Consider the following 26,884-nt stretch of genomic DNA (forward strand, 5'->3'; position numbering starts at 1 on the left):
GCACAGGCTTTCAACTGCCCTTCCCAAGCCACCAAGCTTCCTAATTATGGGCATTTTAACGAGGGGCAAAATCCAGCCCTGAAATCACTATCTGCTGCAGGCAGTCACAGTAAGAGTCGGTCCGAAAACAGCATCGTCTCAACCTTGTCATCAGGGATATGGACAGTAAAGTACCCCGAAAGTGAGGCTAACATCTTGACATGAGTCTGCAGCGGCCTGCCTGAGAAGCAGTTGCTGATCCTGAATGCCAGGCTGGTGAGGTCATTGTGCCCTGGACAGAGCAAGGATGAGAGCCGAGCAACTTGTTCATCTGGCAGGAAACAGCAGAAGGATGGAGATGCTGCTGTCTGCTTCTCCCTTCTAGAAACCTGGTGGGGGGAGAGAACAGCTGAAGGAGGGAGCCTTGTGGAGGCAAGAGGGCTCTGTTTCGGCTCAAGAGTGCTGTGCCGTTCTCCAGTGCCAGGGTCGAGCCTGAGAACCGTTATCAAGAAGGATCGATCAGCATCGACGGAGCCAAAAAGAGGCGGAGACAGAGAGGAGGAGCAAGGGGTGCTGCTGGGCATAAAAAGGGGCTCCTCAGCACCCCAACTGTGGAAGCTTTCCCCACCAAGGATCATGATGATCGTTAGGACCAGCAGCACACTGCCTGGACCTGGGACCATCGGGACGCCTTGGACCTGCGGCGGCAGCTATCGATCTCTGTCCTCTTGTCACTTCACTTTCCCCTTTCCTTTCTCCCCCTTTCCCTGTCGCACGCCACTTCACGGGCAAACAATAAAGCCCCACTGTTAGATTGAAGCAAACCCCTTTGGCGTGGTCGCCTTAATTTTGCACTTTGAGATCACAGCGAACGAACAACCACGAGTCCACGGAGTGGAACGCGACAGTACACCAGAGCCAGACAGGGAGGATATCTTTTATAGCATTATCACATCTGCCCCAAGCATTTTTGCTTCTTGCCCCAAGCCCTCTTGGAATTGACTCCACCTGATATTATCTGCCTCTCCCTACAGCTTGGCGTAAGTCAAAGAAATAAATTGCTCAATTACTAGAAAATCCAGTAAGACTGAATGCAGAATTAGTCTCGTTAAAGCACAGAGCAAGTACTGGCACCATCAGCATTTTTGTTTCTTGGTCTCTTTCCTCGCCGTGCCTTCAGCAGCACGCAGGCACTGCATGTCCTCACGCAGGGACTCTGCTCAGGAGGTCCTGTATGGTCACTTGTGTCACTTGGTCAGGCCCTGGAAGTTGGGCTCTGTACACGGAGGCAGCGCTGCCTGCTGGCTCAACACCTTGTCCAGGATGTTTATTTCAGCGTCTCGTCTCTCAATGTCCTCAAATGGAGTCCAGGACATGTCGTGCTGGAGCTTATAGGCACCAAGAAATTCGTGGGGACTGGTCCCCCATTCCTGGAAGGGAAAGGAGAGATTCATATCACTGCTCAGTTTCCCTTGGAGCTGGGCTGCTCTGCCCATGCTGGATAGCCCACCTTTGAAGCAGTCCCAGCTATGTGACCATCCCATTTTCAGCCTAAAAATTAGGCTCAACTACCCTGAGTCTAAGATCAGGTTAAGCTACAGCGCTGCTGATTTAGGGGGGCTTGGGGATACAAGATCTCCCTCTCCTGCAAGTACTGGACCTGCCCAGAGCTCCTCTACACGCTCAGTGCTTTGCTCTGAAGCCTTCACCTTGCACGTAAGAAAATGGGTGGCCTGGAAGGAGGATACCTCCAAGACCACCCCTACCAAGCCGCAGACAAACTCGCTCCCTGGGCTGAAGCACCTGAAGAGGCCGCACTGCCAGACAGCCACACCGGCCAGCGAAGGCCCAGGGCACGTTTGAAGCTCTTTACTTCCAGAGGAAGAACTGCAGGGACTGAAAGGCAGAATTCAGGTCCACACATCCAGGGTCTGCTTGCCCACCATCCACTAAGAGCTGAGAGAACTTCATAACATGGCTCCTACACCAGCAGAGGAACTCAGACCAAGGACAAACAGCAACTGAGCAGGGGCCAACAAATGCCCCCATCAAACTGGTGCTTTTGTCTGAGGTCCAGAAGTGTCCAACCACCACAAACAGGTATTTTTCCCCTCCCTGCTTCCTCAGGGGCTGTAACCACCCACCTTAGGAGACAGGATGGAGAAGTATCGCTGGCCACTCTCCCGCCTGTACATGTAGTAAATGTTTCCTGGCTTCTTCACGATGTTGCAGGCCACGTGGTGCAGATCAGCATCTCTGTTAGCTTCATCCAAGACCTAAAACAACAAATTTAAAACTTCCACACTTGAAATAAAACGACAACACGCTATTGCCTCTCAGCCAGAGCCCGAGATATATCATTTCACACATCGCTCGCGAGGCCTTGTCCTCCCCAGCGCACACCTGGCTTCGGGCGGCACATCTTTGCCCCAGCAAGGAGGTGCCTTCCAAAGAGATTAAGTTTTCTCCAAGTTTCCCCTATCAGCTGGACCTCAGAGCTCCTGCACCCCTCCACAGGAGCGGAGATACCTCCAAGCATCAAGGACCTCTTCACCACAGCCCCACGTTCACCTCTGTGCCCGGCCCCACCGTGTCCTCGTTTCTGTACACAGCTGACAGCCCCTGGGGGCTTCCCTGCTGCAGTCCCCAAGGGAAGGGACAGAAAACAAAGGGGCATTCATCTCCCCAGCTCCACCAGCTGACTGCTCCACAGCTCCAGCTCCACCAGTTAACGATTATGTGACATAGTGGCCTTGATGGCAGCAGGCCAGTTGCAGTGACTGGCAGATCCTCTCCCACTCAGGCTCTGAGATTTCACCCCCAAGGGTGAAGTCTGGATTGGGCAGGTGAGCCCTGCTGGGCTTGCTGCTGGGGCCACCTGCTCCCGCAAATGTGCTGGGACAAACTGGAAAGCCAAGCCCGTTGTCAGGTAACAGCTCATCTCTCCCAGGGGCTCAGATCCAGCCAGAACCATATAGTCACCCCACTGTGCTGAGTCCTCCCAGCAGCACAGCACACACACCATGGTGACAGGAGTCATCTGCCCCAACACCAGAGTCATTTATCTGTCCTTCCTGACACCTGGGCTGCTTGGACTAGCCACCCTCGCTCCTCTGCCTTAACAGAAGTCCTCCCTGATGTCCAGAGGACTCAGGGAAAGCACCAAAACAAACCCTCCCCCGTCCCCAGCTGATACCAGACAATAAACCCTCCTTATTTTCCCACTGAATGTTCTCTACTTGGCTCCTGGCCACGATTCACACCCAGGCTACAGCTCTTCCCAAGCGTCTGGCAGTGAGGACAGACACTGATCTCCCTCCCCTCGCAAGCCCAGGGCAACAAGCCCTCTGCCCAGCCCACGGACACATCCTCACCTTCCGAGCCTGCTCCTGCAAGTACCGGATCTGCTCGGCGATGACGGTCAATTTATTGCAGGCGTTTGCTCGGATGAAGTCGTCCGCCTGCGAGGAAGAATGAGGGTTTGGTCAGGATGGGGAAGAGCCACGGCCCCCCGGAGCCAGCCACGCTGGGTGGGGGCTGGAAAAGCAGCGGCCGTGGCCTTGCTCGGGGGTTTAACAGGGCTGCGGGCAGCGCGGGAGCTGCGGCACCCCCGGGCAGTGGGGTGACAACTGTGGAGCAGGGACCGGGCACTGGGAGCTGCCTGGACATGCTGGGTGGCAGAGGAAGGGAGCAGTAGGACATACTGGGAGGCACTGAGGTGGACTGAGAGGTAGTGGGACGCAATGGGAGGAGGCAGTAGGACTTACAGAGAAGTATTTAGGTGGAGTGGGTGGACTGAGAAGCTCTGGGGGACATACCAGGCCAAGATGCATTACTGGAAGGTAGTAGGATGTACTAGGAGGCACTGGGGGGGGATAGTAGAACATATTGGGAGGCACTGGGATGGACTGGGAGTCACTGAAGGGTGAATAGGACATACCAGGAAGTGCTGGGACGGACTGGGATAGTGGGCAGTAGGACGCATCTGGGCACACTCGGGTAGACGAAAGGCAGTGGGACATACTGGGAGGCAGCAGAGCATACTGGGACGGATTGGGAGCTTAGCGGGATGTTCCGGGAGTCACTGGGAGGCAGCAAGACACAGTGGGAGGCACGGAGGTGCAATGGGAGGTACTGGAGGCGTAAATAGCGGCCAACTGTGGAACACGGGAAGGTACTCGGGGGTCACTGGTGCATACTGGGAGGGGACAGTGAGATATGGTGGGAAGCATCGCGGACCACGGAAAACACCGGGGGCACCGGAGAACGGCGGGACGTGCTGGCAGGCAGTAGACCCGCCGCCGGCTGAGGAGGCCCTGGAAACGGCCGGGAGGGAGGGCGGCCCCGGTCCCAGCACCGTCTCCGCGGTCCCGCCGCCGGGGCCCGGCCCTCACCTGCTGCACCTGCCGGGCCAGGGCCACCAGGTCCCCGGGGTCTCCGACGCGGGCGGCGCGGCCTGCGCTGCCCTCCACCAGGGCCAGGCCCACCCCGCCGCCGCCACCGCCGCCCTCCGTGCCGTCCTCCGCCGCCATTACGGCCCGCCAAGCTCCGCCCCTTCCGCGCCACGGGGCGGAGCTTCCGCCGCGGGGCGCGACTACGGACGGCACCGGAGAGAGGCCAGAGGCCCAGCGGTTGCGGGCGCTGATTGGTGGGCGGGCGGGGCGAGGCGGAGGGGGCGGGGCGAGGCGCGCTCCGGTGCCCGGTTCGGGGGCGGGGCGTCCGCGGGCGCGGCCCCGAGGCTCGGTCATGGCGCTGCCCGCCCTGCTGCCGCTGCTGCCGCTGCTGGTGCTGGCGGGGACGCCACCGGAGCCGTTACTGGGGCCGGGGCTAAGGCCAGTACCGGTACCGGCACCGGCCGACCTCCCGCTGCCGGCCCAGCCCCCGGACGCTCTGTTCGCCGCCGGCGCCGAGGCGTACGCTCGGGGCGACTGGCCCGCCGTGGTGCTGCAGATGGAGCGGGCGCTGCGGGCCCGGGCGGCCGTGCGCTCCCGCTTGGCGCGGTGCCGCCTGCACTGCGCCAACGCCACGGCCGGACCGGCGGAGGGGGCCGAGCCCCAGCTCGAACCGGTGCTCCGAGACCTGCTCTTCTTCCGTGGGCTGCTGCGCCGCGCCGCCTGCCTACGGGGCTGCGGGCCCGCCGCGCCCTCCCGGTACCGGCTGGGCGACGAGCTGGACCGCGAGTTCAGCAAGCGCAGCCCCTACAACTACCTCCAGGTCGCCTATTTCAAGGTACGGAACCCGTGGCGGGACCGGGAAGGGGGAAGCGGGGGGAGTCCGGGACCTGCGGGACCCGCAGCGACCCCGGGAAGAGAAGGGGGGGTGTCCCGGTGCGGGGGAATGCGGGATGACCGGAGGGATCCCGGGCGCAGAGGACGGGGTGATGGGATGGGACTGAGACAACCGGGCGGGGGCGATCCCGGAGAGGAGGGGAGGGGTCCCGGGACCCGGGAGGGTGCCGGCCGTCCGCCCCGGCGGGGTGGGGGGGTGTCGGACGGCGGCCCCGGGCCCTGCCCGTCCCTCCCCTTCACCCCCCCCCGCCATGCCACGTCGGAGCTCGCCGGAGCCGCCCCCCGTCACCGCCCCCATTCCGGCTGCGGGACCCCTCCGGGCTACCGGGATGCCTCGAGGACGAGGGTCCCCTCCGCACCCCGGGGGGGGGGGGGGGGGCCGTGCCGTGGGGCGGGCGCTGTCTCACCCCCCCACCCCCGTCCGGCCCAGATGAACCGGCCGGCGCAGGCAGCGGCAGCGGCACACACCTTCTTCGTGGCCAACCCTGGGCACCAGGAGATGAGGCAGAACCTGGAGTACTACCAAGCCATGGCCGGCGTCCGCCAGGATGACTTCACCGACCTGGAGGCCAAACCCCACATGGTGAGACACCCCACACACATGCCTTGGGCAACCCCTCCCAAAACATTCCTCCCCTGCTGGACCGTTGGCTCGGCAAGCTCGTGAGATGCCACCTTGGTACTGGAGGTTCATCCCATGGGGACAACGCGCCCTGGGTGCTCTGTCACAGGGAGCGGGGTGCGGAGGCCCCCCCCCCCCCCCCCCATCATTTCTTATCCCTCCACAGAGCGAATTTCGGCTGGGCGTTCGGTTTTACACAGAGGAGCAGCCGGCTGCCGCCGTCCTGCACCTAGAGAAGGCGCTGGAGGAGTATTTTGTGGCGGACACTGAGTGCCGTGCGCTCTGTGAGGGACCCTACGACTACGAGGGCTACAACTACCTGGAGTACAACGCGGACCTTTTCCAGGCCATCACAGGTGGGAGCTGTGCGTGTTGTGGCCCATCTCGAGAGCTGGGGACCATCCTGGGGGGGGGTGGGGGGGTGGAGGGTGTCCCCAAAGAGGTCCTTAAAGACCTGGGGGGTGGTGGGTCCCCAAAGAGGGCAAACCCCATCCTAGGTTTCACTAGGAGGAGTGTGGCCAGTAAATGGCAGGAGGTGTTTGCCCGCACTCGGTGCTGGGGATGATGCCCACATTTCCCCCCAGTTCCAGAGGGATATGGAAAAACAGGAGGGGCCAGCAGAGGGTCACCAGGTTGCAAGGGTGGGAGGCTGAGGGTGGCTTCAGAGAGCAGCACAGCCCCACCACTGATCACGCAGAGGTGGGCAACCACCGTCCTTGAGGGTTTCCACCACCAGAAAGCTGTCAACAGCCCCACTGTGAGCAGGAGGTTGGAGTGGAGACCCCTCAAGGTCCTGTCCACCAGCCCTCGGGTGACCGCAAGCAGTGACACGTTTTTTTTTCCGCCAGATCACTACATGCAGGTGCTAAGCTGCAAGCAGGGCTGCGTTACGGAGCTGGCCTCGCAGCCTGGCCGGGAGAAGCCTTTGGAGGATTTCCTGCCCTCGCACTTCAACTACCTGCAGTTTGCCTACTACAACAGTAAGCGGATCATTGTCCCATCTTCCGTTGGCTGTTGGCACTGGACATCGTGCTCTACATGGGCTGTTCTTTGCTAGCAGAAATCATAGACTCGCAGAATGGTTTGGGTTGGGAAGGAACCTTCAAAGATTGTCTAGTCCAACCCAAGATGCAGGGACATCTTGCACTGGATCAGGTTGCTCACAGCCCCGTCCAACCTGACCTTGAACACTTCCAATGATGGGGCATCCACAGCTTCTCTGGGCAGCCTGTGCCAGTGTCTCGCCACCCTCATCACAGAAAATTTCCTACTTGTGGCCAACCTAAACCTACACTCTTTCAGTTTAAACCTGTTGCCCATTCTCCTGTCACTACAAGTCTTGGTAAAAAGTTGACTCCATCTTTCCTGTAAGCCTCCTTTATATATGGAAAGGCCTCAAGAAGGTCTCCTTGGAGCCTTCTTGTCTGCAGGCTCAGCAACCCCACCTCTCTCAGCCTTTCTTCTTAGAGGTGTTCCATTCCTCTGACCATTTTTGCAGCCCCCTCTGGTCGCGCTCTGACTCCACATCCTTCTTGTGCTGGGGACCCCAGAGCTGGATGCAGTGCTGCAGGTGGGATCCCATGAGAGTGGAGCAGAGGGGAAGCATCGCCTCTCTGGACGTGCTGGGCACACTTCTTGTGATGCAGTCTGGGATACTCTTGGCTCTCTAGGCTGTGAGTGCACGTTGCCAGCTCACGTCCAATTTGTTGTCCACCAGTATCCCCAAGTCCTTCTCCACAGGGCTGCTCTGAACCCATCCTTTCCCCAGTCTCTACTGATGCTGGTGGAGGACCTTCCACTTGACTGTCTTCCTGAGATTCAGGCAGCCCCACTCCTCCAGCCTGAAATGTGGCACTGGAGAGCTGGGTCTTGCTGCGCCTGCTTGCAAGAGCCCTCCATGTCACTTCAGATGCTCAGTTCCCAAGCAGCTTTGCTTTCCAAGTGAAATAACAGCCTAGAGAAGATTTTTTCCTCCTGCCAGCTATCCATGTCTTGCTGCAAACCACAGAGGCACCCTTCCCCCACCAGAACAGCCAGTTATAACCCAGGCAAATATACCAAATTTTATTTTATTTTTTATTCACCTCCTTAGAAAAATCTAAACTGTTTCGGACAAAATTTCTCCAAAAGGAGGGGTGGGGGGGGGGGGAATTAAGTCCAAGAAGATTGAAAGGCTGCAATCCTGTAGATGCAAGCAGGTCAGGGTGCTTAAGTGGCTGAAAATTGCAGGTTAGCCTGGACGTGATTGGGTCTTGCTGTCTGGAAATAGGCTTCAAGATGTTTTCCAAGTGAGAAAACTACCCAAGCCATGAGCCTGATTTCTGGTCAGGCGATTTCTGGAGGGAGGAGAGCACCTCGTACTCTTAATTTTGCCTTTGTGGCAGCAGTTATCTTTGCTCCAGGGTGTCTGCCCTACTTGGGAGACAGTTTGAGAACAGCAAGGACTTTCTCTCTTGCTTCCCCTCCATACCTGTGTTTGCTCTGTCTCTGATGCTCTTGGACGTGCTGTGAACGGCCCCGTTTCTCTTTGCAGATGGGAATTATGAAAAAGCCATTGAATGTGCCAAAACCTATTTGCTCTTCTTCCCGAACGATGAGGTGATGAACCAGAATTTGGCCTATTACACTGCTGTCCTGGGGGAAAACCTGGCAGGACCCATCCAACCCCGAGAGGTGAGCGACCAGCTGGGGTGAGCCATTGCAGGGGACATCTTCTCCCCTCCTTGGAGACCTTTGCAGAGGTTTTGGGGTGTGCTCTGGATGGGTTTGCTCTTTGGTGGCAAGGTGGAGAGGAATGGAGGGGTGCAAGACCCAACAAGCTGGAAAATAGCTGAGAGACTGAAAAACATCACTGGCAAAGTATCTTTGGCCAAGTGAAGGCTTGATGGCTTGCACAAATGGACCAGCTCTTGTGGGAGAGGTCTGCAAGAGGCAGATGGACAGGCTTTTTAGGAGGATCTGAGCCCACCTCTGCTACAGACTTCTACAACTGAAGTGAAATTGCATAAGAATGAGAGGATTTAGCTTCAAAATGGCTGGATCCAGATGCTCACGTGCTGCCTGGGAGGTGACAGGCAGGGATGGAGATCTCTACCCCATGTCACGTGGAGCAGGGAGGAGAATTTGCTTCTAAGCTTCCTGCAGGAGGGATGTGCTTGTGCCTCTGTCTCCTCCATACTCTCCCCAGGGCTCATCCACACAGGACAGGGAAGTTCATGCAGGATGGGGAAAGCCACTTGCTTCCCGGCTGCCAGAGGGACCAGGAAACCAGGGCTGCGGGTCTGGAGCAAGGACTGTGGGAATGATGTAAACCCTGCACCCTCCTGCCCTCGCTCGGGGTCTTTCCACAGCCCTTACCCCATCCCTCTGCCCCTCGCCACAGGAGATCCAGGCATACCACCAGCGAAGCCTGATGGAGAAGGAGCTGCTCTTCTTCAGTTACGATGTCTTCGGCATCCCCTTTGTGGACCCGGTGAGCTGTGCTGGACCAGGCTGGATGCAGTGGCCAGATGGGAAGGGGATGAGGGGTCTGAATCCCAGCCAGATCTTCGTGCAGTTCCTGATGTTGTTGTTCTGGCTGCAGGACACGTGGACACCTGAAGAAGTGATACCAAAAAGGCTGCGAGAGAAACAAAAGTGAGTGCTCTCCCAAGCTGATGGTCAACCCATCAGGAGGACCAATGGGACACACTGCTCTTCCTCCATGGGGTTTGGGCCAAAGGCCACAGCCATGGAGCTGCTGCTAGGGAAGATTTTTGGTGTTGGGGCTGAGAGATGTTTCTGGGGAGCAGAACTTTGCTCCCCATCAGCCCCTGGGGGTGGGTAGCTCATCGCAGGCAGCTTGGGATGAGGGTGGTATTAAGATGACTCTCTCCAGCCTTGGGCTTTGTCACCGGCCCCTGGAGACAACTTGTCCTGCCCTTGTCCTGGTGCCCCTCATTCCCAACATGGGGACAGTGGGGCAGAGGGGCTGATGACTGCTGCATGCCCAGGGTGGAGCGGGAGACGGCAGCGCGCATTTCTGAGGAGATCGGCAACCTCATGAAGGAGATCGAGACGCTGGTGGAGGAGAAGGCCAAGGAGTCTGCCGATATGAGCAAGTTCATCCGAGAAGGTGTGGAGGGCTGGGAGGGGAGGTGGGATGGAGACCTCCATGTCCACCGCTAGCTGACAGTCCCTCCACATGGGTGGTGGCAGGAGCAGGTGACGGGACCACAGCTTCACCCAGCACTGTACCCCAGGGTTGGTGGCGCCCATCCCTATGTCCTGCTGATACCATTTGTGCCACAGGTGGCCCCTTGGTGTACGAAGGAGCCAGTGTCACCATGAACTCCAAGGCCCTGAACGGCTCCCAGCGCGTTGTGGTGGACGGGGTCCTTTCCGCCGAGGAGTGCCGGGAGCTGCAGAGACTCACCAATGTGAGCGCGGGGACAGGGGGAGCGGGCAGAGGTGGGGCAGGGGATGCTGAAGGATCCCATCCTGCGGCTCAGACCGGTAACACCAGCTGGGTTTTGCAGGCAGCTGCTTCAGCCGGGGATGGCTATCGTGGGAAGACATCTCCTCACACCCCCAGCGAGACCTTCTATGGTGTGACTGTCCTCAAGGCCCTCAAGGTTAGGCTGGCTATGGGGAAGGGGGAGAAACAGGCTGTGGAGACAAGGGAGAGAGGGGTTGAAAGCAGGCAGCTGCCTGTGCTTGCCCAGCACACCCAGGGCTGAGCCTGTGTCCCATCTGTCCCCTGCAGCTGGGCCAGGAGGGCAAGGTGCCCCTGCAGAGTGCCTACCTCTACTACAACGTGACGGAGAAGGTGCGGCACATGATGGAGTCCTACTTCCGCCTGGAGGTCCCGCTCCACTTCTCCTACTCCCACCTGGTGTGCCGCACGGCCATCGATGGTGAGCAAGGCCCCAGAGGAGCACAGCCCAAGGAGAAGCAAGTCTCCTTTGGCCTCTTGTCCTGTCTGCGTCCCCTCCAACAGCTGGGGTGGTCTTCTTGGACATGTCCTTGGATTCCTCCTTGCTACTCCCTAACCTGCTCCTTTTCCCAAAAGAAAGGTGTAGGGAGCCTATCCCTAAGCCTGGTTTGGGAAAATGTGCAGCTCTGTTGGTTGCCTCCAGTGGGGCAGGTGGCTTCATGCCGTACTGGATTTCAGCACCTGGAGGCATTTGGGATTGGGTGCTGGGAGAGGCTGTGTCTGGAGGGCCACGGAGATGCCATGGAACAAGTCAATGGAGGCTTGTGTCACTTGAATGGCCTCTCATGGTCCACACTCCAGCAAATGGAAGGACTTGAGGCTACAGGTGACTTTCTTGTCACCTCTAAGCACATGGCACTTAGGGACAGACCCTGGTCCTGCAGGGACAAAAGGGTCCTGATGTGCCAGGTCTCATTCCACCCTAGAGAAGCAAGAAGGCCGGAGTGACAACAGTCACGAGGTGCATGTGGACAACTGCATCCTCAATGCAGAGGCCCTGGTGTGTGTGAAGGAACCTCCAGCCTACACCTTCCGGGATTACAGGTATTGGTGGTGTCCATCAGCCGGAGCTTCCCCACCTGAGGGGTTGGGAGGAGCAGGGTGGGAGGACAACTCAGCCTGGGCTGTCCTGCTCCTGGCTCTTGCCGTGGTGTTGGGGGAGCTCCAAGCTCACCAGCTTACTGAAGCTGTGGTGATGGTTGTCACCTTTGCTTGTCCCCTGCTTCCTTTAGTGCCATCCTCTACCTCAACGGGGACTTTGAAGGAGGAGCTTTCTACTTCACTGAGCTGGATGCCAAAACGGAGACTGTAAGTAGCTTGGCTCCTTGAGGATCCTTGTGCGGCACCAAACCCAGCTCCGGCCTGCTGGCCCCATCCTCTGTGCCACCGCAAGGGATGAAGTTGGATTGGGGGGGACCAGCTCAGCCCATCACCCACTGGGTGCATCCTGACCGGGGTCTCCCATCCGTTGCAGGCAGAGGTTCAGCCACAGTGTGGTCGTGCCGTGGGCTTCTCCTCTGGCTCAGAGAACCCCCACGGGGTGAAAGCCGTGACCAAGGGCCAGCGCTGCGCCATTGCCCTCTGGTTCACCCTGGACCCTCGACACAGCGAGCGGGTGAGCTCCCTCCCCAGCAGTGGGTGGGTGTTTTTGGGGGACAATGGCCAGGCTTATCCCTATGGGTGTGCCCCACAGGAGCGCGTGCAGGCGGACGACCTGGTGAAGATGCTTTTTGGTGCAGAAGAGGGAGATTTGCTGCGGGAGACGGAACTGGAGCAGGAATCACCGGCTGCCATCAGTCCAGGGAAGGACGAGCTGTGATGTCCCATGGGGACCAGGACGTCCCTGCTGGGACCAGCAACACCAGCCTTGCGGCTTCAGGCTGCTCAGCCATGGGGCTGCTGGATGGGGCCCCCCTCTGCCCCCAGCCGCCATGGGATGGGGAATTGGGAGATGCCCTGCACCACCCCTGTGGCATCCAGCATCCCCCCCTAGGAGCTGGTCTGGGGGTATCACAAAGACTCTGGGGGGGGTGACATGGGGGACAAGGGAGGGATGTTCTTCTAGGGCTGAGGACCTAGTGCCAGGGTAGCAGACACATGCCTTTGCCCTCAGCTGAACCTGCGGCTATTTAAGTGCCTTCTGCAGAAAATGGGTGAATAAAAGTGGTTTTTTTCTAAACTGTTGCTTGCTGAGTGGGGGGCTGCAGGCTCCTCTCCCCTCTACCCCCTGCCCTCGGCTGTTGCCTAGTGTTGAGGCGCATCCCTCTCTCCTTGCCAACATTTACCCGAGGGTTTTGCAGCCATGCAACCTTGGGAAGGTGTTTTTGGGGGACAAGGGGACTTTTTGAGGGGCAAGCAGGTGCCATGGGTGCTGCAACCCCTATGTCAGCCCCGTGGCCTCCCCTGGACCCCCGTGGGAAGGACCTCCTGTAGCGTGGGCAGGGACCCGCGATTTCAGAGAGGAGGGAAACGTCCTTGAACAGAAAGGACATTGAGCACCGTGGCACCCCTGGAACAGGGCATCGAATTGTTCCAGCGGGTGTCGAGCACTGGCCATTACCATAACCATCTGGGGAATGTGAGTAAATAAATCCTGCCCCAGAGCCGGACACCCCCATAATATTTGGAGAGGGCATGGGGTGGGTCCTGTTCACCATCGGGGTGGGAGGAGGGGGGGGTCTTGGGGGATGGTTTCTCCAGGACGAATGGATGGTCCAAGCAGTGGTTGCCCACCACCCCGGTGTCCCACCCCGGCTGGCCGAGCGCGTGAGCAGACTGCTGATGAGGCCGGGGCGGTTAACGATTGCCAGGGCCTGGGGCTGCCACTTGCTTGGTGGCACCGGGGCAGTGGCACGTGTCCCCCCCACGCCCCGTGTCCCCCCCTCCTGCGGGGGCAGACGCCACCATCAATGGTGGCTGTTGTTGATGCTGCAGTGGCATGCTCGGATTGCCCTGGGGAGAGGCGAGGGTCAGGCCTGGCGGCGGAGGGGGGGCACAAGCCCCCTTTCCCGCTCAAGTGCCAAATTCCTGAAGACACCCCTGGGGCCTCTGTGGCTGGAGTGGGGGTTGGGGGGGGGGTCTTAGGGTGGCCCACAGGTGCAAGGGGTGATGGCTGGGGTGAGGACTCACCGCCCCCAGTCCCACTTCCCCGCCTCCCTTGGGGATCTCCATCTCCCTCGGGGACCCCCATTTTCCCCATCTCCCTCCACCATCCCTTGAGGGGTCCTCATCTCCCCTAAGGCCCAAAACTCACCCCCCCCCAGCCCCAAATACCTTTCATGCCCCAAAATCTTGCCAAATCTTGCCCCCAGGACTCAAATCTCCCCCCTTGGCCCCAAATCACCCCTACTCCAGCACCAAACCTCCCCTCCTGACCCCAAATTCCCCCCCTCCACCAGACACGAATCCTCCCCCCGGGCCCCAAATCTTCCCCCAGACCCAAATTTCCCCCCCTCCAACCATGCCCCAAGTCCCACACCAGGTCTCAAATCTCCCCCTCCCCAGGACCCAAATCCCCCCAGGACCCAAGTCTCCACCCCACTCCACCCCAAACCTCTACCCTCGCCCCTGCCGAATCAAATCTCCCCCTCCTCGGATCCCAATCTCCCCCTCCCAGAACCAATCCCCTCCCCCCCGGCCTTTTCCTTCCTCGCAACCCCCAAACCTCCCCCCCCGCCCCCCCCCAGTACCCAACCCCCCCCCAACCCAGACCTCCCCAATCTCCCCCCGCTCGGACCCCAATCTTCCCACCCCCCCGCCCCTTTCCCCCCCTCCCAGCCCCCCCCCGGGGTGTGGCCGAGGGGGCGTGGCCGGGAGGGGCGTGGCCGCGGCGGGCCGTGGCGGGGCAGCGCGGCGCGGGCCGGCGGGAGGCGGCGGCGATGGGCGGCGGGGCGCGGGAGCTGGCCGGGTACCTGGCGGCGCTGGGCGGGTGGGTGGCGGCGCTGGCGGCGGCCGTGCTGCCGCAGTGGAGGCAGAGCTCGTACGCCGGGGACGCCATCATCACGGCCGTGGGGCTCCACGAGGGGCTGTGGATGAGCTGTGCCGCCCAGAGCACCGGGCAGGTCCAGTGCCGCCTCCACGACTCGCTCCTCTCCCTCGACGGTGGGTATGGGGAGAAGGGGAGGACCGGGACCCCCTGGGGATGAGCCCCCGTTTGCTTCCGTGGGACGGAGACAGCCCCCCGCCGCGGGTCTGAGCTCCCCGATGTGCCCGAGCTGCCCTTGACCCTGGCAGGTCTGAGCCCCTCTGTAGGTTTGACCCTCCCAAATGGGTTTGAGCCCCTCCTATGGGCCTGGACACCCCCATACGGCTCTGAGCCCCCTCTGTGGATTTGAAACCTCCCCCCCCTCCCCGATATGGGTCTGAGCCCCTTCTTATGCATTTGACAACCCCCCCCCCCCATGGATCTGAGCTCTTCTTATCACTTTGACATCCCGCCTGCCATATGGGTCTGAGCCCCTCTGTGGCTTTGAACCCCCCCTACATGGGTCTGAGCCCCTCCTATGGACTTGAATTCCCCCCCCCCCGCCCCCCAACAGGTCCGTACCCTCTCCACGCCTGACTGTGCCCGTGGCTCTGAGCTCCCCTGGCCCTTCCAGTGGTCTGAGTCCTCGGCAGGTCTGAGCCCTTCTTGCACCACCCCTGCCCCCCCAGCTATGGGGCTGGCCCCTCTTGATGTGCCTGAACCCCCCTCAAAAGGACCTGAGCCCCCTTTACCTCTCCACTGATCTAAGCCACAATGTGGGTTCAAACCTCCCCTCTCCACCCTGTGGGTCTGAGCCTCTCTTTGCCCCCAACCCCCCCGCCCCACCCCAGGTCTGAGCCCCCCTTGTCCCCTTGGGTTTGAGCCCCTTTGTGTGTCTGAGATCCCCCCGGCTCCTGTGGGTTTGAGCTCCAGGGTGGGCGTCACATTTGGGGACGTGCAACCCTGGGGCTGTGCATCACCCTTGTGGCATTTGGGGAGTGTGGTGCCTCCGTGGGCAAGGTGTTTCCCCGCCCAGGAAATCAGGGCGAGGATGAGTGTGGCAGGGAGGAAGGTCGAGGAAGGCACTGGGAGGAGTGCCCTGCGTTGAGCTGAGGTCTCCCCACCAGCCGTGCGGGGAAGGGGTGGCATGGGGGCCATGCAGCGAGGACAGGGTTAAGGACAGGTTGATCCCCAGCGTGGGACGTGGTGACCTTGCTTTGCTTTCAGAGACTGGCTGTGGCCGAAAACACACGCTGGCGAGCAGCTTTTCTTCCTCCCCTCTCCCTTCCAGTTCACATCCAGACCTCCCGGGCTCTCATGGTGATTTCTCTCCTCCTGGGCTTCTTCGGCATCATCGTGAGCGTGGTGGGCATGAAATGCACCAAAGTTGGTGAAGAGGATCCTGTTACCAAGAGCCGCATCGCTGTGGCTGGAGGTGTCCTCTTTGTCCTCTCTGGTAAGGCAGCTCCAGCCTTTGCACCTCTCTGATGCAGAAGACCTCAAACACCTCGTAAAAGCTCTTTGATGGAGGAAGGGGAGAGGTCTGGGCATCGGCTGTGCGTTGCTGATGTTCAGTGTTTGATCTCTAGTTGCAGATGTCCCTGCTCATTGCAGGGGTTGGACTAGATGACCTTTAAAGGTCCCATCCGACCCAAACCATTCTATGATTCTGTGTCCAGGTCTGTGCACATTGGCTGCTGTGTCCTTGTACGCAACGCAGGTGACCTACGAGTTCTTCAGAGAGAGCACCGTCCCCATCAACGCCAGGTAAGAGCCCAGCTCAGGGGATGCTCTGTATCTGGATCCCACCTTGTCCCTGCGCTTCTTATAGGACCTTCCCATGCCGGCTTTGGCAATGCGTGGGGTTGTAGGCACCTGAACCGGGCAGCCGTGATGGGACCTGTGCCACCCCACAGCTGCCACGTTGCAGAAGATCTCCTCAATGCTAAAGCTTCAGTCAGTACCACCGCTGACTTCATGCTGGGACAGAGTAGGAGCGCTTAGGTGGAGTTTCAGTCCAAGGGAGGCTTAAAGCACGGGGAAACCTAGTAGCTGGATCCATCCAACGTGAAAGGTGGGGATGGACAGAGAGAAGAAGAACCACATCTGCCTCAATATCATCCGTAGCTTTGTCAGGGCTTTGAGCATCTTTGTGTCCATCTCAGTCAACACTTCTCCCTTTTCTGCTCTCCCCTCCCTGATGCTACCCCCTCTCTCTCTCGCCCCAGGTACGAATTCGGCTCAGCTCTCTTCATCGGCTGGGGGGCCGCCAGCCTCGCCGTGCTGGGGGGCTCCCTCCTGTGCTGCTCCTGCCCCGCCAAGGAGCGGCGAGGACAGCAGTACTACCGGCAGTCGCAGCCTTCGACGGCTCGGGAGTACGTCTGACCCCCAACCCTGCCCTCCTGCCGCCCAGCGCCTCCCTCCCCTCCCAAAACCAGGCAAGACCCCGGCGCTCCCACCCCGCGTGGTCCCTGGATGCCCCATGAGACTTTTCTCCTCCTCCTCCTCCAGGTTTCAGTGCCTTCTGCAACACCCTCCTCTAAAATAGGAGGGTTTTGGGGGGTGGTAGCTCCCGTACCCGTCGTTGCCAGGCTCCCCCCAGCCGGGCGGGTTGGCCCCCCTTGGGGTGGCCAGGACTGTGGGTGGCTGGACCGCATCCCTCTGCGGAGCCACGGCAGCAGCGGGGCGATGCCGGTCCCGCGGGGGTGTGCTGCACAGAAGCGCTTTGTGCTGTGACCCCCCCCCCCCCCCCCCTTTCCTGCCGTTTTCGGGAGCGAGCGGGGAGCAAAGCCGGTGTGTGATTTTCCCGGGATGAAGCTGCTGCCCAGCTCCATCAGACCCAGCACAACCCGGGGCTTGAGCATCCCTGCACCCCGCTTTTGGCAGAGGGATGCCTTCAGGATGCAAGCGTCCCCCCTGCCTCATTGCCACCCAAAAGCACCATTTTTTTAATTATTATTAATTCTTGATTCGAGCCCGGTTGCTGGTGCTCCAGCTGAGCTCTGCCAGCTAAAATCTGCCCTGGGTTTATTTCTCACCAGGCACAAGTATGTGGCCTTGTTAAGCAGAAGAATAAATGGTGCTGGGCAAATTAAAACAGGCAAAAAAGGGGCCTTGGAACACAAAACAGTGGTTTGTTTTTATTTTGGGTGCCCAGCGCAGCTATTTCAGGTAACAGAGGGACAGACCCCTGAATTTTGATGGCTGCCTGCTGTGTCCAAATCCCTCTTCCCCTGACAGGGTCCCCTGGAGCAGGCGGTGAAGTCTTCAGATGCCGACGTGCTAATTGCTTCCACCTCCTTGTACTTCGTCTTGACCGCTACTAACTGCTCTGCCAACGCTGTGGCTCCAATTTCATCTGTAGATTCCCCAAAACCCCCCAGTACCTCCAGCCGTCCATGCCAGCTAACCTGCAGGAAAAAACGGTGGAAATGATGCAAAGAGCTTGATTTTATTATCATTATTATTATTTTTTAATCCCAATTAGCTGAAGTAGCTGATTTTTTAAATCTTATTTTGCTCTGTTTTATTTTGCTTTTCTCTATTTTATTTTTCTCTATTTTATTTTCTCTATTTTATTTTCTCTATTTTTATTTTCCTCTATTTTATTTCATTTTCCTCTATTTAGTTTTATGCCCATGTGCTGCTTTGTGTCCTGATCCATGCTGGAGGGGAAGCGATGCTGGTTTTGCCCTGCGGGGGGGGATGGTTTCTCTCTCTCAGGCAGGACTAACAGCCCTCTTTCTCTTTTAAATTGCAGACCCCCTGTAAAAATGTCTTCTTCACCCATCAGGGGAGAGCAGTGCTTATAGTCTGTCTTCACCCATCAGGTGCTTGGTTGGCTGAACCCAGCTTATGGGGTTCCCCTCCAAAAATACACACCAAAAAGCTCCTGCAGTGAGGATTGAAAAGGAAACACGTGCTTTTAAAAACAAACAAACAAAAAAAAGTCAAGCAAAAAGGCCTTTTTATATCAAGAGCAGAGTGTTGTGTAGAAGAACGTTTTTTATTCTTTTAATACAAAATTGCAGTAACTTTTCTATGGAATGCATGGCCGTGGGAATGGGACCAGTCGGGATTTTTAAATGCTTTTTTTTTTTTTGCTGTTTTTACTAAAAATTGTGACTCAGTCATATTAAAATATTTCCAATCATGGGCATCTTTCTAAAATCCTCTCTTTGTTCTTCCCCTTTCCAAGTCTGGGCCAGTCCACTCCAAGTGACTCCTTTACTGGGTGAAAGCATCTTCTGCAGTGTGATCCAGGCAGGAGATTCTCCCCTTTGCTGAACGTTTTTTGCTCTCCTGGGCAGGTGTTAGATAAGTATCTCAAGCCTTTTGCCATGTGTTGCTCTTGAAGGAGGGGATGTGGCCTTAAAAGTTGCTCAGTTTAAGTCTGGACTAGTGGAAAAGCCCAGATGTCCCATGCAAGTAAGGCTGCACCTCGTGCTTGCAGCCATGGTCCCTCTGCAGGGCTCTTCCCAAGGCTGAAACGCCACCAGCATCCTCCTCTGATGGATCCTCAAAGCTGGACTCTCCCTTGTTTTCTCCCATTGTCCATGAATTCAGAGTTGGCTTGTGCCTAATCAGGCACTTTGCTAATTGAAGCTGATCTTTGCTTTCCTCGTGGAGCAGCAGGACCCCGTGCCTCGTGATGCTGTGCCTGGTGTTCCTGGGGGGGGGGGGGGGGGGGGGCTGGTGCTTTCCATCCAGGTTTTGCACAGCCACCGTCTTGTCTCAGCATCCTCATCCACAAATACTTCACATTCCACCTCAAAAAGCAGGGATTTGGGGTCCTCAATGGCTCCCCACAGCATCTCCATGGGTCACCCAAGGTCTCCCTGTGGATGGACACCCAGGCTGGAAGAACATCAAGGGGGGGCGGGTGGGAAAATGGCTGAGTGGTGATAATGTGTTTGGGGGTATAAAGGCCCCCACTGTCCTCTGGACAATCCCTTGTGAGTTTTGGACAGGGCAAAGAGGAATAAAATACGGGAATGGGACACAGCAGGGCTCGCTGCGATATGTGGGATCTGCCTCCATCCGCACACATCCAGGCAAAAATATTCCCCCCCCCCCCCAACACACTTCATTTATTTAATAAAACCAGTGTGATGATGACCGATATTTAGGTTTCTGGTCATACCTCTTGCTTGCATCTAAAACTCTGTGAAATAATATTTGTTGTTAAATAGGCAGAAATGAGGGAAAAGGGAAAATGAACCCCCAGATGCCAAGTTCGCAGCAAATCTCACCAAATTGCCATGACCCTGAAATTCCACGTGGCTAATAGAGTAGAAACCCACACACATACCTTCTCTTCTTAAAAAAAAAAAAAAAAATTATTAAAACAATTTATAAATCCATTTTAGTGCCCTTCGTTATATTTAACACAAAGACGTTTCTGTGGTGGTGCTGCCCTTGGCCAGCACCCACAACCAGTCCGCATGCAGAGGGGCTTCTCTCACCCCTCTGAGCCACGACTGGTTTAATTCGATGGTGTTTTGATTCATTTCTATTCCTTGGCCTGTCCCAATGGCATCTACAGAGTCCTCTCCACCCCTATCAGATGGTCCCATCAAAGAAAACATCTTTACTTTTTTTTTTTTTTTTTTTGCCTTCCAACCATAGCAGGTTTCCCCTGAACAATGTGTGCTAAAACACGAAGATTTGGGTCTCCTGTCAGTACCATTTTTTTAACATACGGGTTTTACAAACCTAATGGGACACAAGATCTGATTTCCACCTCCATTAACCAGGGAAATGAGCTTAATTATTCAACTACTGATAGATCTGCTCCTCTGTCTGCATCTTTTCAGCCGCCCGAAAGGTTTCAATTGAGGATTGACAAGGTAGATTAGGTTGATATATAATAAACTGTTTAGACAAGCAGAAAATAAAAATAAACCTATTTTACAGGTGTTGCCAGCACACGCAGCTGCAGTTCTGTACTACTTGGGGTCACACCAGAATTTCATGTCATGGGTGTCCAAGTACCATAAATCCCTGAGATTTAAATGTTAGGAAATGAAGCTACACAAACCCTCCTGGACGTTCTCAGCACTAATTCACTGCTACCTGCCGAAGCGTTCGACCTGCCGTGTGCCAAAACCCCGGGTAAACAGAACAACCCAAAATAAAGCCACAGCAATCACACACGGCAAGCACCTGGGTGCCTCTGCGGGGCTGAAGCTCAAGGATTTGCCAAGACCCTGGTGCGTTGCCAAAATCCCCACAGTTCAATGCTGCAGAGGATTATCTGGAGGAAAAAAAAAAAACCAAACCCCAAAGAAACCTGAAAAACCCAAGTGAATCTCTTAGGTACAAGCCACGGAATGGAAACACGGATGCATTTTCCATGGGTCTAGGAGATGAGGGTGTAGCGATGCCTGAGGGCCGTGGGGCACAGCTGGTCGCAGGGATGCTCGGAGGCTGCAGCCACATGACACTTTGCAAGAAAGTGAGAGTAAAAGTGACTTTTTTTTTCCCCCAATAGCAGGGGATCAGGGAACAAACCCAAAGTTTTTCGGGCAGCTCCAAGTGCCAGGCAGCTGGGGTACCACTTTCCGGGGTCACAAAAAACCTGCTCGGGGGCTGACCAGACACATTACCTGAGCCATAACCACTGCAGTTGTGATCACATTGTAGCTTCTTTATCCATCCACCTCCACCCCCTCTGACTCTCTTGCACCACTCCTGGGGACCCGACGTATCTTAGGCCACTCACTCCTAGGCAGTAATTAAAGGGTCTAATTAAAAAGATGTGGGATATTAGCCCGGGACAGAGAGTCCCCCACCTAGGGAGCGTTCCCAGCGGGTTCCCACAGGTTTCCCCACGTGAAATTTTTTGGGAAGGCTCCATTTCCAACCTATTACCGTTTTAACCGCAGGGTTGCCCCTCACGCCTTGGAGCACAAAGCCTTGGAAAAACCTTAAATAGCCCAGCACAGGCTCCAGCAGGCATTGCATTTCCCCGACTCCATCAGATGGGTCAGGACTGAACCCCATTGGCACTGGAAAGCCTTCAAGACCCACATCCCCAGCCCCAGCCATCAGCGACAAAGAGCTTTTGCCATCAACTCACCCCAGCAAGGATGAGCCTGCGGTGAAGGTAACACTCACCCCCGAGCCCATTTTTCTTGCTAACAGGGATTAGAGCTGGTTTTCGCCAGGGTTAAGGATTTCTTTCTTTTCTTTTCCTTTTTTTTTTTTTCCTTGCTCATATAATTGGAATGGCTGAACAGATTTTCTTCAAAGGCTCCAGAACAGCCAGGGTCTAGTGGAAAAAGACAAGGTTGTGTAGAGTTAGCTCAGAAGGGAGCCTGGGAAATTAAAAAAACATTGTAAATTGGGGTCTGAGAGGCTGCCTGTTAATAAGGTATGCTCTCAGAGTGAAGCTGATGGAAATGTGGTACCTCTGCTCCCAGCGACATCCCAGGAGGGGTGATGGTGGGAGATGTTGCACTCTGGGTGTGAGGACCATGCCCCTCCTTCCCACCTCTGCTGCATGGGGAAGCCTGTGCCGTGTCCGAGTGGGCAGTATGGGGCTGAAGGTCACAAACCTGGCCATGGTGAAGAGTCATCACCTACAATAATTAACCCATGCAGCTCAGAGACGCATCTGGTCTCATTAATTAACTCATGGGAACACCTCCGCCCCCTCTTGCAGTGATTGTAACTTCAGGCACTAAAATATTTAGCATCTTGGAGTGCGAAACACAGCAAAGGGGGATTCATGTCCTGGTTTTGGAGATACAATGTCCTCTGCTCCATACCTTGAGCGCAGCTCCCCTCTCTGCAAAGTCCCTCCACCTCCGGCAAGGATGGAAAACAGATGGTCCCATCCCTTCTGGTTTTTGGAAAGCCTTGGCAGCACTTAAGGGCACCCACGTCAAGCCCCAGCAGTCCTCATCCACCTCTGTAACGGGAGACGCTTTCTTTGAGCTTGTGGCTTGAGATTAGGACACCTCCACGGAACACTTCCTTGCGCTCCAACCTGGATGTTTGAACACTTCATTCCTTTTCTTGGAGAAAAAAAAGCAAGAGGATGCAGGTGATCTTCCCACTGAATCACACGGTTGCAGGGATGGAGGCATCAAGAAAACCTTGGGGTATCAGGAGACACGTGCTCGGATCACAGGTTTTGACAACAGTATCTGTTCAACAATGGTTTCCAGCAGCTCTGGATTCCCAAAGGGCAAATACTAATAGTTGGCAACTTCAGATGGTCTGTTTGGAAGAGAGGACATCTAGAGAGCAACCGATGTGGGTATGTCTCCACTGCAAAATTAATGCATCCCCGAAGGCCCTCTCTACATGCAAACCTGGTGCCCCAACCTCAGCTAAGGGTTTAGAGCATTTTGGCAGCACTGAGGACCATGAGATGGGGCCCAGGTGACCCATGGGGATCAGAGTACACCCTGGCCTAAGTGGCACTTTGTCCTTGATGGATCAGGTACCTGGGAAGTGGACAGAGCAGAGGTGGCGGATGTCTCTGTGCCCCTGCAGGTAACCCCATGAGCGCAGCCTTGCAGATGACAGCGTTCGGTCTTGCTCTTCTCTCAACCCTCTTCCTGCTCCTTGCCACATGCACCGACTGCTGGATGGTGAATGCTGACGACAGCTTGGAGGTGAGCAGAGCACCCATCTTCAAGGTTAGCAGTCGGGAGCAAGGTGGGTGCCTTGACATCCATGGGGTTGCACTGTGCCTCCATGGGCTTGGAAAGGACAAACCCACCGCCTTCTGCATGAGCTGGATTAGTGAGATAGAGAAATGCTGGAGCAGAAGGAGGAGACAGAGAGCAAGGTATGGGTAGGGAGTCACCAGCACATGTCCAGCTGTGGTGGCGAGAGCCTGAGGATCTGCCTTGCTGGGCTGGGATATCCCCAGGGAGCTGAGGTGCTTTTTGGTGCTTTTTGCTTGAATGTCTTCCTCCTGCTTCCAGATAAGTCACAAATGCAGGGGACTTTGGAGGGAGTGTGTCACCAACATGCAGGACGGGGTCAGGACCTGTGACCAGTATGACTCCATTTTGGCCGACCATCCAGGTAAGCTGGCATGGCCTGGAGGCATTTTTTAAGTTCACAGCTAAGAGTTTTCCCTCTTCGCTTTTCGAGAAGATGATCCTCGTTGCAAAGGGCTGACTTTCATCAGTTAGCAATGCAGGCCCAGGGCTTCTCTCGGTCTCCTGCCCCATCAGCACAGCCTGCACAGCAACCCATGGCTCAGCCAGATCTGCCATGGAGTCACCAAGCAGGAGAGGCCATGAAGCTGTGCCACCTCACAATAAAGGTGTTTTGGCATCTAGAGCCCAGGCACAGCTCCTGCTCCCCGTTGCATGGTGGGATTTGCAACCCCATTCATGTTGCATGCAGGGGTGAAGACCATTCCCACTGGCCGAGGTCTTGCATCCTTGGTTCATGGACAGTCATATTGTGCTAAGGAGACTTCTCCTGGCCTGCGCAGGGCACATCAGGTCCTGCACAGAATGTCTGTATAGGGTGATGACATGGGACAACACGGATTTGAGCAGTGGAGAAGGGAACAAGAAGTCAGCATGGACTAAGTGGGGCTGCTGTGCTGCTCTGGGGAAAAAGCTTCGTAGGCAGGAGTCACATCAGCAATTGATGCCAGCACTCATATTTTTTAATGGTATGTTGATGTTTGCCGTTCAAAACACCAGCTACACAACTTGGAGGAAAAAAAAGACAGTCTCGACAGCAGCGTCTTCTGTCCAAGCCTGTGCAAGAAGGTCTTCAGTAGGTGACCACATCCTGGGTGCTGACTAGTGCACCTTAAGTTGTTTGGTTTCTTGAGCTGGTCTAATAACGTGCTTATTAAGTCCTGTTGCAAAGTTTCCGATGAGCATGGTGAGCACCTTGCCTGTGGCTCATGGCAGGCACGGGGTTGGTTTATCCCAGTGCAGATATCTCCTATGGACATGGCCACTGGTGAGCTGGTGACTCTAGCAGGGACACAGGCAGCAATCTGGAGCGGGGAGACCAGTTCCTCCGACCATTCCTCTGTCCCATTTCTGGTTTGTTTTTTTTTTCTTCCTTCTCTGCCCAGTGAAGATCGTGGTGACACGGACCCTGCTGATCACAGCGGACCTCCTGGCTGGCCTGGCTTTGGCTATGTTGCTGCTTGGACTCGACTGCATCAAATTCCTCAAGGAAGATCCTCGTATCAAACTGAAGATGTGCTACGGGGCTGGTGTCATTCTTGGCGTTGGGAGTGCGTGGCTGGGAGAGCTTGGGGGAAGACGGACCTTGCATCCCACAGGGAGTGGGGCGGATGCTGGGAGCCAGGGACACTCCCTCAGATGGGTCTTGGGGAGCATGGGGGGGTTGTATGTCTCTTTCTTAACCAGCCCCATTCCTCCTAGGTATCCTGGGCCTTGTGGGCTCCGTGTGGTACGCAGTGGATGTCTACATGGAGAGGGCCATGCTGGTGTCGCAAAATATATTCCTGGGAGTTCACTACGACTTTGGGTGGTCGTGCTGGCTGGGGATGGCTGGCTCGACAGGCTGCTTCATGGCATCTGTCCTGCTGACCTGCTGCCTCTACACCTGCGTGGGTCAGTCTGCCCTGTCCCCCCCCCATCCCTCCTTCAGTAGCTTTTTTTCCTCCAGCGATGTACATGGGGTGAAGGACCAGCTCAGAGGGTGCAGCTGCTTCTTGCAGGGTCCAGCCAAATCAAGAGGAACCCCTTTGTGTCTGGCCTGTGCACCTTGGTGGTGGAGGCTAGGTCACACCAGGCAGGACTGGGCTCAGTGAGGACCCCGTAAGCTCTGTAAGGGCGTGGAGGGGGTGCAGAAGTAGTCCACCTACATCTGTGGGGCTCTGAGGTCCTGGTGGAGGTGTGTTGACGCCTACATGCTGGAGCTGTATCATGCTGGAGCTTACACAACCCCAACTCTTTCCTGGCAGATCCCAGCAGCCACTGTCAAACCCAGAGGCTTCCCCAGCCCTGGGGCCGGACGGCCACCAGCAAGATGTACGCCATAGACTCCTGCGTGTGAGAGGCAGCAGCACCTCCTGCACCCGGCCCTGCTGTGGGACGCTCTCTCCTGCAGCCTGACCCCATTAAAGCACTATCACCTATACTGGGACATCTCTGTGCTTGCTTCAAGGCGCTGGTCGCAGGGTCCACATGGGCTGTAGCATCAGTGGCTGCAAAAAAGCAAGTGTGCTGCTGAAGTCACTCACAGAGGAGGGTTTTTTCCCCCCACTACCAGCTAGGTTTCATGAAAATGAACCCCAGGAAAGTGTTGCTGTAAGAAAAGATGACCCCCAACCACCCTGGGGAAGCTGTTGGGACACCAAGGGCAAAAGAGCTCCTTCAACATTGCTCAGCTGCTGGAGGAATTTAACGGAAATTAAATTTCTCTTCTGCACGGAGCAACACTGACTCCGTGTGGCTGGTGGCCCCAATCACTCATGCACCAGCCCTGCTGGAAACCGCCCCCCACGCTCGGAAATTTGGCAGCACAAGGTTGGCATTTAAAACTGGGTAAAGCTGGCAGCCTGGGGCGCTGTTGATGTCACCTCGGGGTGATCATGGGAGGACTGCTGGTTCAGGTCAGGCACACCACCACCCAACAGCCCCGTGCATTTAATGGCTGGCACTTGAGCACACAGGGAAACAATTAAAGAGAACAAGCGTTCGCCTGATGCAAGCGTAGAGCTCGTTAGTGCGGAGAACAGAAAGCTGCCACCCACCGCACCCGCCTCGATGGCAGTTGTGCTCATTACCGGGGATTTGTAACCGGTGCTGTACACCACCAGCTGCGGGGCTGAGCGAGCAGCGACCGGGAGAAGCAACAGCTCGGGCGCTGGTGGAGCAGCCCCAGCGCCCACTCGGCTCTCGCCGCGGTTCTGCTGCGAGGTGCAGCTTGGGCTCAGTGCCCCTTCGCCCCGGCGCGAGGGCAGCCGGCCCCCGCAGGGACACGAGGAGCCCCTTGTCACCTGAGGAGCCGTCCAGGCAGCAGCAGTTTGGGTTCTCTGACACCTGCCTCAAGGCAAAGCAGCCCTCGGCAGGCCAAGCACGCTGGTTAAACCAAGCCTCCCCCCCCCCAAGGCTGCTGGCCAAGGCTCTGGGTTCCAAATCCAGCTGGGAACCCCCCTTTGCCCTGCTTTTCCCTCAATTCCCCTTCCCCCACAACAGGAACAAGGCACCAGCAACTTCCGTGGTGAAGCAGCTGTAAAGACCTCACCTCTGTGCTGTACGAAGCAGAGCAGCCGTGCTGCCAGTGCCAACTTGTGGGGGCTTTTTGTGTGTGGTTTTTTTCCCCAAGCACCCTCCTGTTACCTCAGTTTTGTGACACATTCCAAGCAGGGACACAGCTGAGCTGCACCAGTCTGACACCGAGCACCTCCCCTCTTCACCCTCCAGGAGCCTTCTCACCCAGCTGCAGCACGGCTCAATTACTTTTTAGGGATTTTTACTTGAATTTTTTTGTGTTTTACCCCAACAGCCTGTATGCTGAAGGAGTAAAGCAGCCATTTTTTCCCAAACCTCTTACAAACACTTAACTTAAAACCTTTCACACAGAAGCGG

At 56.8% G+C, this 26,884-nt stretch overlaps 4 protein-coding genes across 6 annotated transcripts; 3 read left to right on the forward strand and 1 right to left on the reverse strand.

Moving 5' to 3' along the window:
* Positions 1–880: 880 nt before the first annotated feature.
* Positions 881–4,511, reverse strand: C20H1orf50 (chromosome 20 C1orf50 homolog). The gene is made up of 4 exons (XM_086476305.1): positions 4,374–4,511; positions 3,354–3,440; positions 2,124–2,255; positions 881–1,409 (listed from the first exon to the last, which is right to left on the reverse strand). Exons 1-4 carry the CDS (start codon positions 4,509–4,511, stop codon positions 1,227–1,229), a joined length of 540 nt encoding a protein of 179 aa, XP_086332431.1. The 3' UTR covers positions 881–1,226.
* On the forward strand, positions 1,730–12,201 carry P3H1 (prolyl 3-hydroxylase 1). Of its 2 annotated transcripts, XM_086475967.1 has the most exons (16): positions 1,730–1,748; positions 4,718–5,208; positions 5,698–5,850; positions 6,056–6,245; positions 6,738–6,869; positions 8,423–8,562; positions 9,272–9,361; positions 9,473–9,525; positions 9,882–10,003; positions 10,180–10,307; positions 10,407–10,502; positions 10,634–10,784; positions 11,290–11,407; positions 11,596–11,671; positions 11,838–11,978; positions 12,057–12,201. In XM_086475967.1, exons 2-16 carry the CDS (start codon positions 4,726–4,728, stop codon positions 12,180–12,182), a joined length of 2,199 nt encoding a protein of 732 aa, XP_086332093.1. In that variant the 5' UTR covers positions 1,730–1,748; positions 4,718–4,725; the 3' UTR covers positions 12,183–12,201. The 2 variants fall into 2 exon arrangements, with proteins under 2 accessions (XP_086332093.1, XP_086332092.1); XM_086475966.1 differs by lacking the exon at positions 1,730–1,748 and having other exon boundaries at positions 4,726–5,208; positions 5,698–5,849; positions 6,034–6,245.
* Positions 12,202–14,235: 2,034 nt separating this feature from the next.
* On the forward strand, positions 14,236–18,139 carry CLDN19 (claudin 19). 2 transcript variants are annotated; one of them, XM_086476203.1, is made up of 5 exons: positions 14,236–14,464; positions 15,619–15,783; positions 16,007–16,094; positions 16,556–16,702; positions 18,088–18,139. In XM_086476203.1, the coding sequence occupies exons 1-5, from the start codon at positions 14,242–14,244 to the stop codon at positions 18,137–18,139; spliced, it is 675 nt and encodes a 224-aa protein (XP_086332329.1). In that variant the 5' UTR covers positions 14,236–14,241. The 2 variants fall into 2 exon arrangements, with proteins under 2 accessions (XP_086332329.1, XP_086332328.1); XM_086476202.1 differs by lacking the exon at positions 18,088–18,139 and having other exon boundaries at positions 14,242–14,464; positions 16,493–16,712.
* Positions 18,140–22,840: 4,701 nt separating this feature from the next.
* LOC104341178 (claudin-16) lies at positions 22,841–25,346 on the forward strand. The gene is made up of 5 exons (XM_009956068.2): positions 22,841–22,954; positions 23,270–23,372; positions 24,394–24,558; positions 24,710–24,901; positions 25,255–25,346. The coding sequence occupies exons 1-5, from the start codon at positions 22,841–22,843 to the stop codon at positions 25,344–25,346; spliced, it is 666 nt and encodes a 221-aa protein (XP_009954370.2).
* The last annotated feature ends 1,538 nt before the right edge of the window (positions 25,347–26,884 follow it).

Source organism: Leptosomus discolor, chromosome 20 (genome assembly GCF_034619465.1).
Source record: "Leptosomus discolor isolate bLepDis1 chromosome 20, bLepDis1.hap2, whole genome shotgun sequence".
Taxonomy (NCBI): Eukaryota; Metazoa; Chordata; class Aves; order Leptosomiformes; family Leptosomidae; genus Leptosomus; species Leptosomus discolor.